The sequence below is a fragment of the Prinia subflava genome, chromosome 11 (assembly GCF_021018805.1).
Source record: "Prinia subflava isolate CZ2003 ecotype Zambia chromosome 11, Cam_Psub_1.2, whole genome shotgun sequence".
Taxonomy (NCBI): Eukaryota; Metazoa; Chordata; class Aves; order Passeriformes; family Cisticolidae; genus Prinia; species Prinia subflava.
This window is the reverse complement of record NC_086257.1, coordinates 25,077,528-25,092,775: the sequence shown is the minus strand read 5'-3', so window position 1 is coordinate 25,092,775 and position 15,248 is coordinate 25,077,528. Positions and strand designations below refer to the sequence as shown.

The window sequence follows — 15,248 nt, the reverse complement described above, 5'->3', positions numbered from 1 at the left end:
TTTGATCACCTGACAAATTACTTGGTTCAGCTTCTGCTCCTTCATGTTGTGTAGAAGCTGTCTGAGCCCTGGGAGCTGCAGCAGGCAGGGATTCCCAGTGGTGCTGGTGCTGCAGCAGCAGGCAGGGATTCCCGAGGCTGTGGGGCTGAGGCAGGCAGGGATTCAGGGATTCCCGAGGCTGTGGGGCTGAGGCAGGCAGGGATTCAGGGATTCCCGAGGCTGTGGGGCTGAGGCAGGCAGGGATTCCCGAGGCTGTGGGGCTGAGGCAGGCAGGGATTCCTGAGGCTGTGGGGCTGAGGCAGGCAGGGATTCCTGAGGCTGTGGGGCTGAGGCAGGCAGGGATTCCCACTGGCAGTGGTGCCATGGAAGAGCAGGATCAGCTGCTGGGAACAGCACGTCTCCAGGTCCCCTGGAATGCTGGGGTTCTGAGCTCTTAGGTGTAAAGGAGAGCAAAGCTGTCACCATGAGCTTGTTTCTTTGTAGGGACATTGCGGCATAGAAAGTTCTCATTTTCTATTTCACTACTTTGCTGTTTTACTACTTTTAGAGTGAGTTAGGTCTCGCATTAAAAAAAAGATCATGGAAAAGAGAGGAATTCAATATTTGTTTTATTTCCTTTTCATATGCAGAAATAAGTTGTTTCCTCTCATAGATCTAAGTGAAATATATTAAAAGAGAATTTAGGTTTTTGAAGAGTGAGCACCTGTAAGGCAACCCTGCAACTCAGCCCCGAGGCTGATGCTCTCATCTCTGGAGCTTTGATTCTGCCTCACACATGCTGAACTTGGGGAAAAAGTGCTTCTGCAATGAGATCATGGTAGGCCAGTCCTCCCTCTGAATGTTCCTGTTTGTTTCATCAGCTCTGTTGGCTCCCACACATGGAAAGTTTTTCATTTCCCACCAGCTATGTGGCTGCACGCTTGAAGTGAGAGCGTTTGAGTCTTCAGGTCGTGGACATGTGTTTGAGCTGACACACGCTCAGATAGTATCTGCAGAGGAGGCATTTCCTGCAGCTCAGCGTGTGCGCCCAGGGTGGTGACACTGCCAAAATGTCCTGCAATGACATCAAACTGCTGGGAGCAGAAACCACAGAGTGTGAGGGTGGAAAACACCTCCAAGATCACTGAGTCCAGGCTGTGCCCGATCCCCACCTTGTCACACAGCCCGGAGCACTGAGTGCCACGTGCAGTCATGCCTTGGACACCTCCAGGGCTGGGGGCTCCCTCCCCTCCCTGGGCAGCCCCTTCCAATGCCTGACCCCCCTTTCTGTAGAGAAATTCTTCCTGAAAATGCTGCTTCCTACAGAAAATCTGCATCTGTAAAACAAGGACTGCTCCTCTTTCCTTTTTATCCTTTTTGCCATTGGGTTGGGGTTTGGTGTCTCCCTCCTGGGTCCCCTCCTGCTGGGATGGGTCTGGGAGCCCAGCTTCCCTCTGCAGGAGCGGAGCGCTGCCGCCTGCACAGCTCTGCTTTGGGACAGGCCATGGCGCTTGTCAGTGCCCATGTGAGAATAAACCAAAGGGAGTTCTGACCGCAGAGCAGTGTTTGGCATGTTTTGTGATCATTTAACTTCAGAAAAATAAATCTGCCACCTGTGTTTCCCACCAGTGCGTGTGCACTGCCTGCTCTGCTCACGGCGGAGGCAGCGCAGCAGGGCAGGTGGAACTGCACCTCTGTGTTCCCGCATGCCCACGTGCTCTGCGAGGCCTTACAGACACTGAAAAACAGCTCCTGCTGTTCACGTGTTCCTTCTGCTCCTCTGCTCTCATTGTCACGTATTTCATAAGCTTTTCTGAGCGTTTTTCCTCTCAGTGTGTGACTGACAGAGTTGAGCTTTTCAAGACTTTTGCATCAAATATTCACTGTGCAGCCGCATTTCTCAGCACACAGAGGCTCTCACCTGGTCCCACTCTGTGTCAGTATTTGTTCTAACAAGGAGTTGCATTTTTAAAAGTAAAGCCTGTGCAGGGGCCTTAACAGAGAGAGGCTGGAGAGCTCCTGAGAGCAAGCAACGTTTCCTGGTAGCTGTAATTATATTTGCACTGCACTGGTGCGGACAGAGCAGATAGATACTGTCTTTATTTGCACACTGCCTTACAGTGGGTCTTTTGTTCTCTCATTTTACTGTCGTTTTGTTTCATGTGGAAAGTGAGCAAGGCCAAACCTCTGGGGTAGAAGGTAGCAGGGGTGCAGAGTGTGTGATTACAGCAGCGCTGCCTGTTAGAGATGCTTAAATGAGTGCACACATCCATCAGGCAGCTTTGTCTTTGCGAAATATTGATCTGCAATATCAATGTTAAGAGGTCTGGAAAGCACTTAGTGAGGGAAGTTATTCCTGACCTGTATGAGAAAAATCCTGTGACTGATACAGGGCCTGTTGAGCCCTCTGTCCTGCCTTCTCCCCTTAGTGCAGCGCAGAGCTGAGCAAGGAATTCAGCGTTGGTATGGGCTGAAACTTCCAGTTTGGATTGATGCTTCCACGTCCAGCGTTAACAATTATTGGATCATGTCATGGGTGTGTCAGTGGTGGAGCCGGACAGTGCCCCAAGGGCATGGGGGCTGGACACTGCCCGGTGCTGGTGGGGATGTGTCCATGGAATCTGGACACTGCCCGGTACTGGTGGGGATGTGTCCATGGAATCTGGACACTGCACTGCCCGGTGCTGGTGGGGATGTGTCCATGGGGGCTGGACACTGCCCAGTACTGGTGGGGATGTGTCCATGGGGGCTGGACACTGCCCGGTGCTGGTGGGGATGTGTCCATGGGGGCTGGACACTGCCCGGTGCTGGTGGGGATGTGTCCATGGAATCTGGACACTGCCCAGTACTGGTGGGGATGTGTCCATGGAATCTGGACACTGCCCAGTACTGGTGGGGATGTGTCCATGGGGGCTGGACACTGCCCGGTACTGGTGGGGATGTGTCCATGGAATCTGGACACTGCCCGGTACTGGTGGGGATGTGTCCATGGAATCTGGACACTGCACTGCCTGGTACTGGTGGGGATGGCAAGGCCCAGCCAACTCCCCAGATGAGAAATTCAGTAGAGTGCTCTGCGTGCTCCCTCTGTGCCTGTGCTGTGCTGGGCTTCCCTGCCCCCGGCTGGGGTGTCCTCTGCTCCTTGGTTTTCCATGGAGCTGTTAAGTGCTTCAGGGCTGGGCTTGGTTTGGTTTTTTTTAAAGGAACGTGACAAGTGTGTCCCAAAGGCGCAGTGGAAGCGGTGCTGCATGTGAGGCCGCAGTGCTGCTCCAGCAGGGCCTCCAGCCCTTCCTGCGCTCCCGCAGGAACTGCAAGGGTGTTTATTTGGTTAGGAAGCTTTTGCTGTGCCTCATCGCACACTTGCAAGGTAAAACAAACCTGGTGTGTCACCCTTTGTTTACCCACTACACTTTCCCTTTCCCACCCTTGCTAGCTTCAATTTGTTCTTTGTTAAGGACCTTTAACTCTCTGTTTGCCTTCTGATGCCAAATACATGAACATTTTGTGGTAGCATTTTTTTCACCCTGAAGTCTGGTTAACTTAGATTGATTCTCCCTGTAAGAATTTTTAAAATATAAACTTACTTTATACTTACCTCTGCTGCTGTACCCTTTCTTATTTATATCCTTTTCTTCCCTCATTTGCCTAAGAAGTAAGAAAACTGTTACTCAAGCTTGTCATCAGTTGGCCATGGTTTGGTGGCTTTCGTTATCTAGCTTCGAATTACTCCAGATTTATTTGTCTTTTCTCTTGCCTCTCTGGAGGATGTAAAATCTTGGGTTTGTGTTTTTCTAGTCCCTTTACTAACACCCAGTGCTGTTATCCCCTCATCAGTGATGGGGCAGACCATATTTCAGCAGTAATGGGTACTTTCTTGCCAGCCTCCTGAGGCTTTGCAGAGTGCCTCTATGATGGGAATACCAGCTGGCTTGAGAGCCCCCAGACCCACAGTAATTCCACACCAGCAGGTTCACCCGGGGCTCTTGTGGTGTTTGTCCACCCCAAGGTGAGCAGTCGGGGTGTTCCCAGTGCTGAGGAAGGCGGAGGAGGAGCTGGGTGTGAGGGTTAGCAGGTCACAGCTCCACGGGGCAGCCTGTGCAGGACCCTGCTGTGCTTGTGCAGGTTTAGTGCAGCAGGCACCCAGGACAGTCTCCTCTGGGCAGTGCAGTGCCCACGGCAGCGTGCCAGTGCCTGTGCCTGTCCTGTGCCAGTGCCTGTGCCAGTGCCTGTGCCTGTGCCTGTGCCTGTGCCAGTACCAATGCCTGTGCCAGTGCCTGTGCCTGTCCTGTGCCAGTGCCTGTGCCTGTCCTGTGCCAGTGCCTGTGCCAGTGCCAGTGCCAGTGCCTGTCCTGTGCCCGTGCCTGTGCCCGTGCCTGTGCCCGTGCCTGTCCCTGTGCCCGTGCCTGTGCCAGTGCCAGTGCCAGTGCCTGTGCCTGTCCCTGTGCCTGTCCCTGTGCCAGTGCCAGTGCCTGTGCCTGTCCCTGTGCCTGTCCCTGTGCCAGTGCCTGTGCCAGTGCCTGTGCCAGTGCCTGTGCCTGTCCCTGTGCCTGTCCCAGTGCCAGTGCCTGTTGCCTGTCCCTGTGCCTGTGCCAGTGCCTATGCCTGTCCCTGTGCCTGTCCCTGTGCCAGTGCCAGTGCCTGTTGCCTGTCCCTGTGCCAGTGCCTGTGCCAGTGCCAGTGCCTGTTGCCTGTCCCTGTGCCAGTGCCAGTGCCTGTGCCAGTGCCAGTGCCTGTTGCCTGGCCTGTGCCCTGTGCCCGTGCCCGTGCCTGTCCTGTGTCTGTCCTGTGCCCGTGCCCGTGCCCGTGCCTGTGCCCGTGCCTGTGCCCGTGCCTGTGCCCGTGCCTGTGCCCGTGCCTGTCCTGTGCCTGTCCTGTGCCTGTCCTGTGCCTGTGCTGTGCCTGTGCTGTGCCTGTGCTGGTGCCTGTCCTGTGCCAGTGCCCTGCCCTCCCGTCCGTGCCGGTGTTCGGCCGCCCCGCTCCCCTCTGCCGTGCTCGCACGCGCGTTTTTTAGTCCAGAAGTGACTAAGCTTCCTGTTATTCCACTCTGTCAGTTTTTCCCCAATCCTCCTGTCGTGTTGGGCAATATTTACTTGCCAGCAGCTTCCTCTGCCGCTGTCCCACTCCGCTCCGTCCTGTTCCCCCAGTCCTCTCACTTTGTTACTTGTGGCCCTCAGGGATGGTCACATTCACTCCGTTGCATTTACTTGTGCTAAAGCCAGGATTTCTGAAGAGCTGTGAACCCCAGGAGAGTGTTAACTGATGCTGCAGGAGTGCCCTGTGGACCGTGTTTGGTCTGTGGAGGGAGAGCTGTGCCTTGGTTCGCCGTGTGAAGCCCCCTGGCATGGGCGCAGCCAGGGCGGCATCGCGGCGTTGTCCTGAGCTATCCCTGCTGCTGGGTGTGTTCCTGTGTACAGAGGAGTTGTTCTGCCTCCTTGGAAACCACAGGCACACTTTGATTTAGCAGGGCTTTCCTTCAGATGATGGGAAATCGAAGGAGCTGCTCAGGAGAGGGTTTTCCCTCTGGAGCTCCAAAGGGCAGCCTGGAGGCATTGGCAAATGCCGTGCGGAGGTGGAGGGTGACTCTCCCTGGGTGCTGGGCACGGCTGGCAGGGTGGGGAGTGGCTGAAGGTGTCTCTCATGGACCCCCTGAGCCCAGGGACCTCTCCCAGCCCGCACTGAGCCCTCTGCACGTGGCGGGGTGGGCAGGTGGGGCAGGGACGTCCCCGGTGCAGCAGCCTGTAGGGCTCCTGCACCTGGTTCCACCACAGGCCTTCACTGGGACCAGTAGCAGCAAACAGCCACGGTGACCCAGTACTGCTGGTGTAAAAATAATACCTCAGGAGGAATAAACAAGCTATTTTTGTGTGTTAGGGGTGGCCATGCAGAGCTGACTCAGGGCCTTGCCTTGTGCTGCCACTGAGAGCTTATTCAGACATCCTGAGCATTTAGAGCAGCTTGAGGCACTTCCCTCGGTGCTGGGAGGGTGGGATGGTGCCAGGGGGGCCTGGAGGTGTCTGTGCCCCGGAGGGGCTGCTGGCTGCCAGGCACTGCTGCTGTGTCACACAGCAGGGGACATCCAAGCGCCAGGTCCTGAGCTCCCCAGCAACACGGGCGGGTCCTGCTGGAGCTGCTGCCAGCTCGGGTGGTGCTTGTGCCCAGGTACAATTAATTACATGGAATTTCAAGAAGAGGGGAGCGAAACCTTATCTGGAAGCAAGTAGGGACAGAGCTTGTAGGAAATGAATAGTGCCTGGCAGAGATTGGGTGTGAAAAGTGACACGTAAATGTCACAGCATGAAAAATAGTTTCTCATACGTAGAATTAAACCACTTGTGACCCCCAGGCTACAGCAGGGATGCGTATGCCAGGGAAAGAGCATATTTCTTTTATTTTTTAATGGCACTTTATCACTTTTTATTTTCTAATGGCAAGTATTAATTTTAATTGTTTTACTTTGCACGTGCTGAATTCTATCAATTACCAAATTCCAGGGCACTGTACCCATTAGGCTCCATTTTTAGTTTTTATGGTGGTGACACATGCAGAAACAAAGGCCAAGGCTAACAATTCTACCTACCTGATAATTATGGTAGGGAGTAAAAGGAGAAGAGCTGTGTTCAGTCTGTCTTGCGCATTTAAGGAAAGATGCAAGGCTAGTTTTCTGTCAGCCTAGTCTTATTTTTTAATGGTTGTTCTTTGATTTTCACTTCAAACCAGACAGTATGAACTTTAAAAAAAAATTCAAAATAACCAGGGCTACGTAATTGCTAGCCACCAGAAGGAAAGAGGAAAGGTGTGGGATAGGAGGGTCCCTGGGATGGGATGTGGTGGTCCCTGGCAGGGGCACACAGCAGTGCCCTTTGAGGGGGAGCTTGGCAGTGTCTCAGGGGGATGTGGTGGTGCCCTGGGAGGGCAGAGCGGTGCCTGGGCTGTTGCTGATCTGGGGGTGTCTTTGGGCACGAGGCTCCTGTGCTGCCCTCGTAGGGGAATGTGGCTGCTATAAATATTCAATAACTCCTCCTGAACTGCTGATTAAGGGGCTCCTTTCTGCCACTGGTCCTGGGAAGCTGCACTGACTGGTTTTAAAGGGGTGTTTTGTAGGAAATCACTGTCTTGTCAAAAGTTCCCTCTTGTGGAAAACAGGTGGAATTTTTTCTTAGAAGTTGTTAGAGATTCACTGGAGTTGGTTGGTTGGTTTTTTCTTTCAAAAGAAAAATTCTTCAACTTTATTTAGTTCCAAAAATTCTTGTTGGAAGGTGGCAGTGCTTTCTGCCTTACTCAAGTGCATTTGTGGGTTTGTCCTTTCAGTCACAGTGGGATTCTGGCTGAAAGAGGCATCCACTGGCATGGTGTGTCCTGTTACTGGAAGCTCTGAGTGGTTTTTGTCCCATTCCTGTGTGAACTTCTCTTGTTCTTTGGGTTTGCACAGCACTGGCTGGTTCCCCACACAGCTCCAGTCAGTGGCACCGTGGTGGTGACAGCCAGGAACTGTCACTGTCAAACCCATGTCATGCCATGCTACTCTAAGGGGCTCCATGTCCACTTTTAGCTGCTGGATGGACCTTAGTGTTCATATCAAGGTTCAGCCCTGTGTGCAAATTGATCTCTGGGCTAAGTGTTCTGTGGTGCAGCGACCTCAGACTGAGCTGCTGCAGAGCTCCAGTGCCGTGAGGGTGATGTGCACCCTGCCTCCTGCAGCAGCCTGGCCTGGGTGCCGAGTGTGCTGTATGGGACTCTCTTTTGTTTGATTACTGAGTGCACTGAATGGCCTTAATTTGGTTATCATGTAAGCAAACTGTACAGAAAGCCAGAAGTGTCACATTTTTGGTTGCCAGAGGCAGAATTTGGTGTCAGCTGCCAAAGGCAGCCTGTCTGTGGGTATGGCACCCACGCAAGTCTCCCTGCTGCTCTGAAAGGCTGTGGGTTCTGTAATACCCAGGAACCTGTGTCCCAGTCTGACAGCTCTTCCCATCGCCTCCGTAGCCACTGCTCTGGGTTATTTTGGCAGTGGTGGAGGTGTGTGGTAATTAAGTAGAAGGTTTGGATGTGGTCAAGCAGTACGTTTCCATCTTAGGCAGTTTATTGTGCTGTAAAATGTCTCTTGCACGTGTGCGGTCAGGGACCTGGAGCTGTTTGCATTCCTGAAAATCAGGTCACTTCTCCATACTCCTTTCAGGGATTTCACAGGATGCCCTGCAGCCCCTGGGTTTTCCAGCAGTGGGACACGCCAGGTTTGTTTTGCCAGGTGCCAGCCAGCCCTTACAGAACCACACGTGGCACGGAGCACACAGCTCCATGGAAGTTTTGGTGTGGCATTACTGAAAAACAGTCAAGATCATTTCTCGTGCTGCTTATTCAAACTTGTGATCCTTTGTACGCTCTGGGGGAAAGTTCCTCGTGCTGAGAAAGCAGCTGTTGGATTTCCAGATGCAAACAGCCCCTGCATCCCACAGTGCCATGAACATGCTCCGTACCTTGCACAGGTTCCTGTTGCTGTCCACCTGGGGAGGGTTCACTGTCTGCTTTCCACAGGCTAAGAAAAGGGGCATCTCGGAGCAGAGCCCAGGGGATTAATTTGAAATCATATCTCCAGGCTTTGGTATTGATCCCCAGAACAGTTCCCATTTGAGTGGCTGGCCTTGGTTTCAGGGAAATGTTTTATTTATCTGTAAGCATAGGTCTGGGCAAATGTCTTCTTTCAGGAGACATTCTTCTCTGTGAGGCTGGTGAGTCTGGTGAGGCCCTGGCACAGGTGCCCAGAGCAGCTGTGGCTGCCCCTGGATCCCTGGCAGTGCCCGAGGCTGGGTAGGACAAGGCTTAGAGCAGCCTGGGACAGTGGGAGGTGTCCCTGCATGGCAGAGATTGGAACTGGGTGATCTTTAAGGTCATGTTTGTGTGATGCTATGTAATTTCCCACTTAGAGCTTTTCCTCTCAGAGTGCTTTGTTTCACCTGTGCTCTGTTGTTAACTCAAATCCTCTTTTGAAATGAAGTTTAATAAACTTCCCAAATTTCAGTCAGAATTTATCATTTAACTTCATTTGAATAAAATAATATTTTAATAATTATTTTCCCCACTAATACTGGGGAATTAATTATTTTTCAGTCAGTAATATATTGGCCTGACAAACGTATTCTAATCATATTTAAATAGTGTTTAAAACAGCATGTCAAGATGCTGTACTTGCTAAAAACAAGGGAATAATACAACTAAAAGGAAAGCAAGAAAATAGGGAAAGGTATAATTCTTGTATAAACTCTGCCAATAAAAACCCCAAACACGTGGATGTGTTGGCATTTCAGGATGGGATTCCAGCAGTGATTTCCAGTGTCTGGGGTGTGGGGCTGCAGTTCTGAGCAATGCTTTTAGATCAGCCTCTCCCATAAAAATCCAGCCATAAAAACCGACAGCCATTGACCTTCAGCCTGTCGGAGGAGGCCGCTGGTGTGGCTGGGCAGCAGAGAACAATCCATGGACGTGACGTTGATTTCTGGTATTCAGCACTGCCCTCCACCGTGCCCGCGTGGCTGGCAGCGCCCGTGCTGCATGGGAGAACTGCAGCCCTGTCCTCAGCGCTGCACGGGAGCGCTGCAGCCCCGTCCTCAGCGCTGCACGGGAGCGCTGCAGCCCCGTCCTCAGCGCCGCAGCCCCGTCCTCAGCTCTGCACGGGAGCGCTGCAGCCCCGTCCTCAGCGCTGCACGGGAGCGCTGCAGCCCCGTCCTCAGCACCGCAGCCCCGTCCTCAGCTCTGCACGGGAGCGCTGCAGCCCCGTCCTCAGCGCCGCAGCCCCGTCCTCAGCGCTGCACGGGAGCGCTGCAGCCCTGTCCTCAGCGCTGCACGGGAGCACTGCAGCCCTGTCCTCAGCGCTGCACGGGAGCGCCGCAGCCCCGTCCTCAGCTCTGCACGGGAGCGCTGCAGCCCCGTCCTCAGCGCTGCACGGGAGCACCTCAGCCCCGTCCTCAGGGCTGCACGGGAGCGCTGCAGCCCCGTCCTCAGCTCTGCACGGGAGCGCTGCAGCCCCGTCCTCACGTCGCCTGCAGCCTCAGCCCTTGCAGCCAAGGCGTGGGGCAGGACCTCCTGAGACTGCTCTGTGCCATCGAGGTGAAGGGATTGCTGCTCTTGCCCCCTCTTCCTCCTGGTCCTTGTTTTGGAGCTCGTGTGCCCCATGTCCTTGTACACATCTGGAAGGGGTTGCTCTGTCTCTGCTGACATCCAGCTGCAGCTGGGGGATGTGAGCGCTTTCAGAAGAGCCATCCATGTGTCTTGTCTGATGGGGCGGGGGGATGCCAGGCTGGGGGCATCTCTGGGAGCTCTAGGCAGCCGTCAGGGGTGCCCAGGCTGGGGTCCCTGTGCAGTGGTGCCTGTGATGGGCTCAGTCCGAGCTCTGTGCAGAAGGACCAGCACAGTGGTGCTGCCTCACCCCTCTCCTGCTGCTTGCTTGCTTTGTCTGTTCCAGGCACATCTCTTGTGAAGGTTCTGTGTAGTGCTGTGTCGTGGCTGTGGAGTCACTGTGGGGATCACAGCTGTGAGCAGGAGTGGGGTCACAGGAACCCCGGTACCTGCTCAGCATCCGCTGAGCCTCTTGGTGCTGGGCACCACGGGAATCTGCACCAACAAATGTCCCGTGTGTTTTACTTGATCTGGTCGTGAAGTCGTTCATTCTCCTCCTCAATTGTGAGTTTTTATGCGCCTGAGTGAGGATCGTACGGATTACCAGAGATTGCTCTAAAAGGATTTGGCAGCGTTGGAAGTTGAAGGAGCAGCTGGAGCTCTCGCTGCGAGGAGCTCTTGGTTCCCAGTGCTGCTGTGACCCACGGGCCCCCTCGGGCTGGGGGGCTGCTCTTTCTGTACCCACCTGGACAATGGTAATTCCCTGGGGTACAGCACTGCCTGGGGGCACGTGGAGGGGTGAGGAAATGAAGTGTTGCTCAGTCTCAGGCTGCAGAGTCTGTGTGTCCTGGAAGTGTCAATATAAATACTGATGGACTGATACATATGTGTCTATTCAGACATATGTGTCTATACAGATACATATGTGTCTATACGTATGTCTTGTGTCTATACAGACATGGGGATATACTGACATTTGTAGTAATAGCAAGATCAGCCACAAATTGAATTGAATATTTATATAAATTTAAAAAAAACATGTAAATTTTTAAATACATAAATGTAAATAAAATTTATAAAAGTTAAAGAGTTTATATGAGTAGTTGTGTGTCTATATGTGGTTGATGCATTTGCTGATACTGTTACAAAATGAGAATTGGGGTCATTTGGGGGTATCCCAGCAGCCACCTTACCCAGGGTCAGAGGGGCTAGGACTGGACAGGTGCTCAGCTGACTTCACTATGGCTGTGAAGTGGCACAGGTGTAAATGTCCCCTTCTGCATCCCTGTCCCCATCCCCATCCTCATGCCACTGAGGCATTTGTGGCACTGGGGATCATTCTGTGCTTCCTGGGGCTGAGGAGGAGGAGGGACCCACAGACAGCACGAGCAGCAAGGAGGATTTTGCTGCTGAGCTGGTGTCTTTTCTTCTGTTTTGTGCTGGCAGTCTGCTTGCTCTGTTTGCTTTTTTCTTTCTGTTTTTAAATCCTGTTGTATTTCATGGCAGTAGGACAGCTCCCATAGGAGTGCTATTAGCTGTGCAAGCCAAATGATCCATTAGAGGGGTTGAGGCTTTTATGTACGAGAATCACACACAAAGACGTCATTAAGTGGTCACTTTGGTGTGTTTTCACATGAAAGGATTCACTTTAAAAAGTGTCTACAGAGTGCTGCCATCAGTATCCCTGTGCCACAGCAGCAGCCCTGGAGGGAGCTGAGGGGGCTTCACAGGGGGGATGCCCTCACACCCTTGCCCTGGAGATGTGTGTGTTCCCCCCGCCGGTGTTCTGCTTGCTCTGGGAGCTCTTTAGGGGTGTCCAGACCCAGAGCCCTGCGTGGCAGGCTGTGGGCTGTGAGCAGGGGGGCTGCAGGGTGGGTACTGCCCCCAGCTCGGGCTTCGGCCCTGGGCAGCATCTGGTTACTGGGAGCAGCCCCGGGGAGAGGCACCCACGGCAGCGGGCAGCGGCAGGGCCGGGCACGGTGTCCCCTCCTGCAGGGGTGTCCCCAAACAGGCACTGCAGCAGCCTGGGGTAGAGGCTGGGGACTCAGCCCTGCTGTGGCTGCCCTCAGAGGTGGCAGTCACTGACTTGGGGGCTGCAGCCTGCCTGCTGCAAGGCAGGCCCTGTAGTACATTAGGGAGGTTCCTCTGAATGTGGTAGGCAGTCTCAGCACAAAGTGCCTGCAAACAGTTTATTTTTAAAAAGGAAGCCATAGCTTACATGGAGTTAAATGTTTTCCTGTAAAACACATGGGCATCAGGATAAATAGTTTTACCATTTACAGGCAATAGTTGATGGTATGTAGCAGCCATCCTCCTGCTTGGTTTCAAGCGCGCCGGGTCAGGAGGAATTTGTGCTCCCTGACAGAGGGAGGTGTTTGTGTGTTTGTTTTGGATCAGAAGTGCTCGGTGTGTTCCAGCTGCTCTGTTGAGCTGTGGCTGCTGGTTCTGCAGCTTTGGCACCCTCAGCATGGGGAGCCAGCCCCAGGCAGAGCCCCCGGCTGGGGGAATGCTGGCAGAGCAGCAGCAGCTCCAGCAGCAGCTCTCAGTACCACAGCACCGCCAAAACAGCCGGAGGGGTCCGAGGCACTGGAGACTGTGTCAGTCATTCATCGCTGTTCAGTAGTGGTGGGGCAGGTGGCATGTGCAGCACCCACTGGAGTCTCTGTTGGCCACAAGATTTTTCTTTTATCTTTAGGAGGTAGCCTGCTAAATGTTAGAGGGTTGTAGGTCTGACCATGAATAGCTACTTAAAATTACAGAGTCACAGACTCGGTGAGTAAAGGAGCTGGCAGTCTCAGAAGGGAATCCCAAGAAAGCTTTTCTGTTATTAAATATGCAATCAGGTTGTTTTCTGGAAGATTATTATCAGAGAGCAAAAATTGCAGTTGTATTTAGTGTGGGATGTTAAAAGCAGGGTGTGCTGTGCTTCCCAGAAAACTGCTGTTGTGGGGAAGAGCCTGGTGGTGAAATGGGCACGCTCCTGTTCACCTGTGTGCAGGTCTGAAAAACCCAGGTGAGCTGTCAAGATCCAACACACCTGTCAGAGGATCCAAGTCTTCTAGAAATACCCTGTATTTTCAGAATGTAGAATTTTGGGAGGGATTTTTTCCAAGGCATGATTGGTCGTTTTCTTTTGTCTGAGTTTGCCGTGTGTTCTACAATTCTGTAAGTGTTCACACAAAGTGCTTTGTGGGGAGTAAAGCCATGGTGTGTAGCTGTGGATGCTTCTGCCCTGTGGGAAGGTGCCTGGGGACAGGTACATGATCCTGCTCCCCTGAAGGCAAGGTGAAAAATCCTCCCAGTCCAACTCCTGATCACCAGACCGTGCTGAGCCCTGTGCTGCTGTGATGAGGTGTCACAGGAGGCTGAACACAGCAAGGTCAGGCACATCCTGCTCCCGTCCAGAGTGGATGGCATTTCCTCATTTGTGACAATGAAAGTGAACTATACAGAGTAGGAAATAAATCTATGTATTAAACACCAAAAAAAGAAATGGAGAGGCAGCATGAGATTAAAAGATTTACTGCTGCAAGGAGAGCAAAGCAAATGTGTGCTTGCTGCCATGCTGGAAATAGTGAAAAGTTTGTGTGGCAGCTGCTGCAGACATGGTGCTGCCCGAGGGTCGGAGGGGCTGGCACTGAGCTGGGCATTGCCCATCTGAGCCCAGGGCTGGGGCAAAGCACCACGGAGAGGGACCCAGCTGACCCTGTGCCCTCACCCCGCTGGCCTGGAGGGGCCGGGGAGCCTCGGGAGCGTTTGTGCTGAGTTTTAGTCCAGCAGGATTGGGTTAATGCCCCTTTGTGCTGGAGCGGCCCATCAGGACATTGCAGCATCCACTGCCACCTCTGAATTTACTCACTTACAATGTTCCTTTTGTAATGATTGGAAGAGAGTTCAGAAGAGGTTCAGAGAGATGAAAATCTGCCTTGAACTGTGTTGACTGCAGTTAGCAGGCTGCAGTGACAGGGTACCTAGGAGCTGCTTGCTGCAGGGTCAAGGCATGAATGCTGCCCGTGTTCCAGAGAGGTCTGTGGCAGTGGCTTGCAGCCTGTGGTTTCCAGCTCCTGAGCGCTCTGTGGACCGTTTGTAAAGGTCCATGGAATAAAAGTGAGACAAGAAACCCTGTTCCCACACAGACAAGACTGCATGTCTTTAGGGAAATTCGCTAACATCTGTAAATTTAAAAACATTGAAGGTTAAAGGTGCCCTGGGCTCCAGAGCTACATGCAAACAAGGAGGATATAAGTGGTTTGATAGTAGCTGGTGGTAGCTGAGCATAAGCACAATTTACCTGGGGCTAAATAGTCTTTAACTCTGAGTAAATAGCTTTCCTTAAAGACCATTTCCTAGGTGGATAGAAATGCTGGTCTCAGTGGGGAAGCAGTGAGGCTCCTTGTTTCCTGGGAGCCAGAGGACATTGCATTAGATTACAGGAATGATTTTTTATGGCTTTAAAGCATTTGAGTGTACGAAGTACATTAAGTGGTTGGGGTGTACAACACGTACTGCCAGGCTTTGGATCTCATCCAGAGAGTTGTGGAGCAGCCTAAACCCCAGCACTGAAATGAGGACATTGGGTTTAATCTGGATTTCAGAATCAGGTTGATTAACTGCTCCTCTGATTCCAGCAAGGCATGTTGTAGTTCCATGTTACCCATTTAGCAGTAATTGTTACACTGTACTCATGCAAGATCTAATTTTCCAGGTATCTGGTAAATGTGTCTGCGGTCTGTTGTGTTTGCTTCAGCCCATGGCATAAGGAACAAAGATGCAACTTCTAATCCTGCTGTGCCCATTCTCTTCTCCAGGGTCGATGTTCAAGGGAAAACTGCAAATACCTTCACCCACCACCGCACTTGAAAACGCAGCTGGAGATCAATGGGCGCAATAACCTGATCCAGCAGAAGAACATGGCCATGCTGGCCCAGCAGATGCAGCTGGCCAATGCCATGATGCCCGGAGCCCCGCTGCAGCCCGTGGTACGTCACAGGGCTCCCCAGGAGCTGGGCTGCCTGCAGGGAGATCCCACAGAGGTCGGGAGTGGCAGAGGAATCAACTGTGCTGAAATGGCCCTCTGTGTCTTTGTGTTGCTGAGCTCTGCCTTGCCTGGACTAATATTTTTAATTAATTCCAGTAATCTTGGGTTAATTTAATTTATC

General features: G+C 52.7%; 1 protein-coding gene across 17 annotated transcripts in view; it reads left to right on the top strand.

The window, feature by feature from the left end:
* MBNL1 (muscleblind like splicing regulator 1) overlaps positions 1–15,248 on the top strand; it is a 68,296-nt gene that overhangs the window by 31,442 nt on the left and 21,606 nt on the right. For all 17 annotated transcript variants that reach the window (XR_010081599.1, XR_010081600.1, XM_063408535.1 and 14 more), the window contains one exon: positions 14,898–15,068. Coding sequence is in view for 15 of the 17 variants with exons in the window: in XM_063408524.1 (XP_063264594.1) it covers positions 14,898–15,068 (171 nt within the window). In the remaining 2 variants the exon portion in view is untranslated. The remainder of the gene's footprint in view (positions 1–14,897; positions 15,069–15,248) is intronic.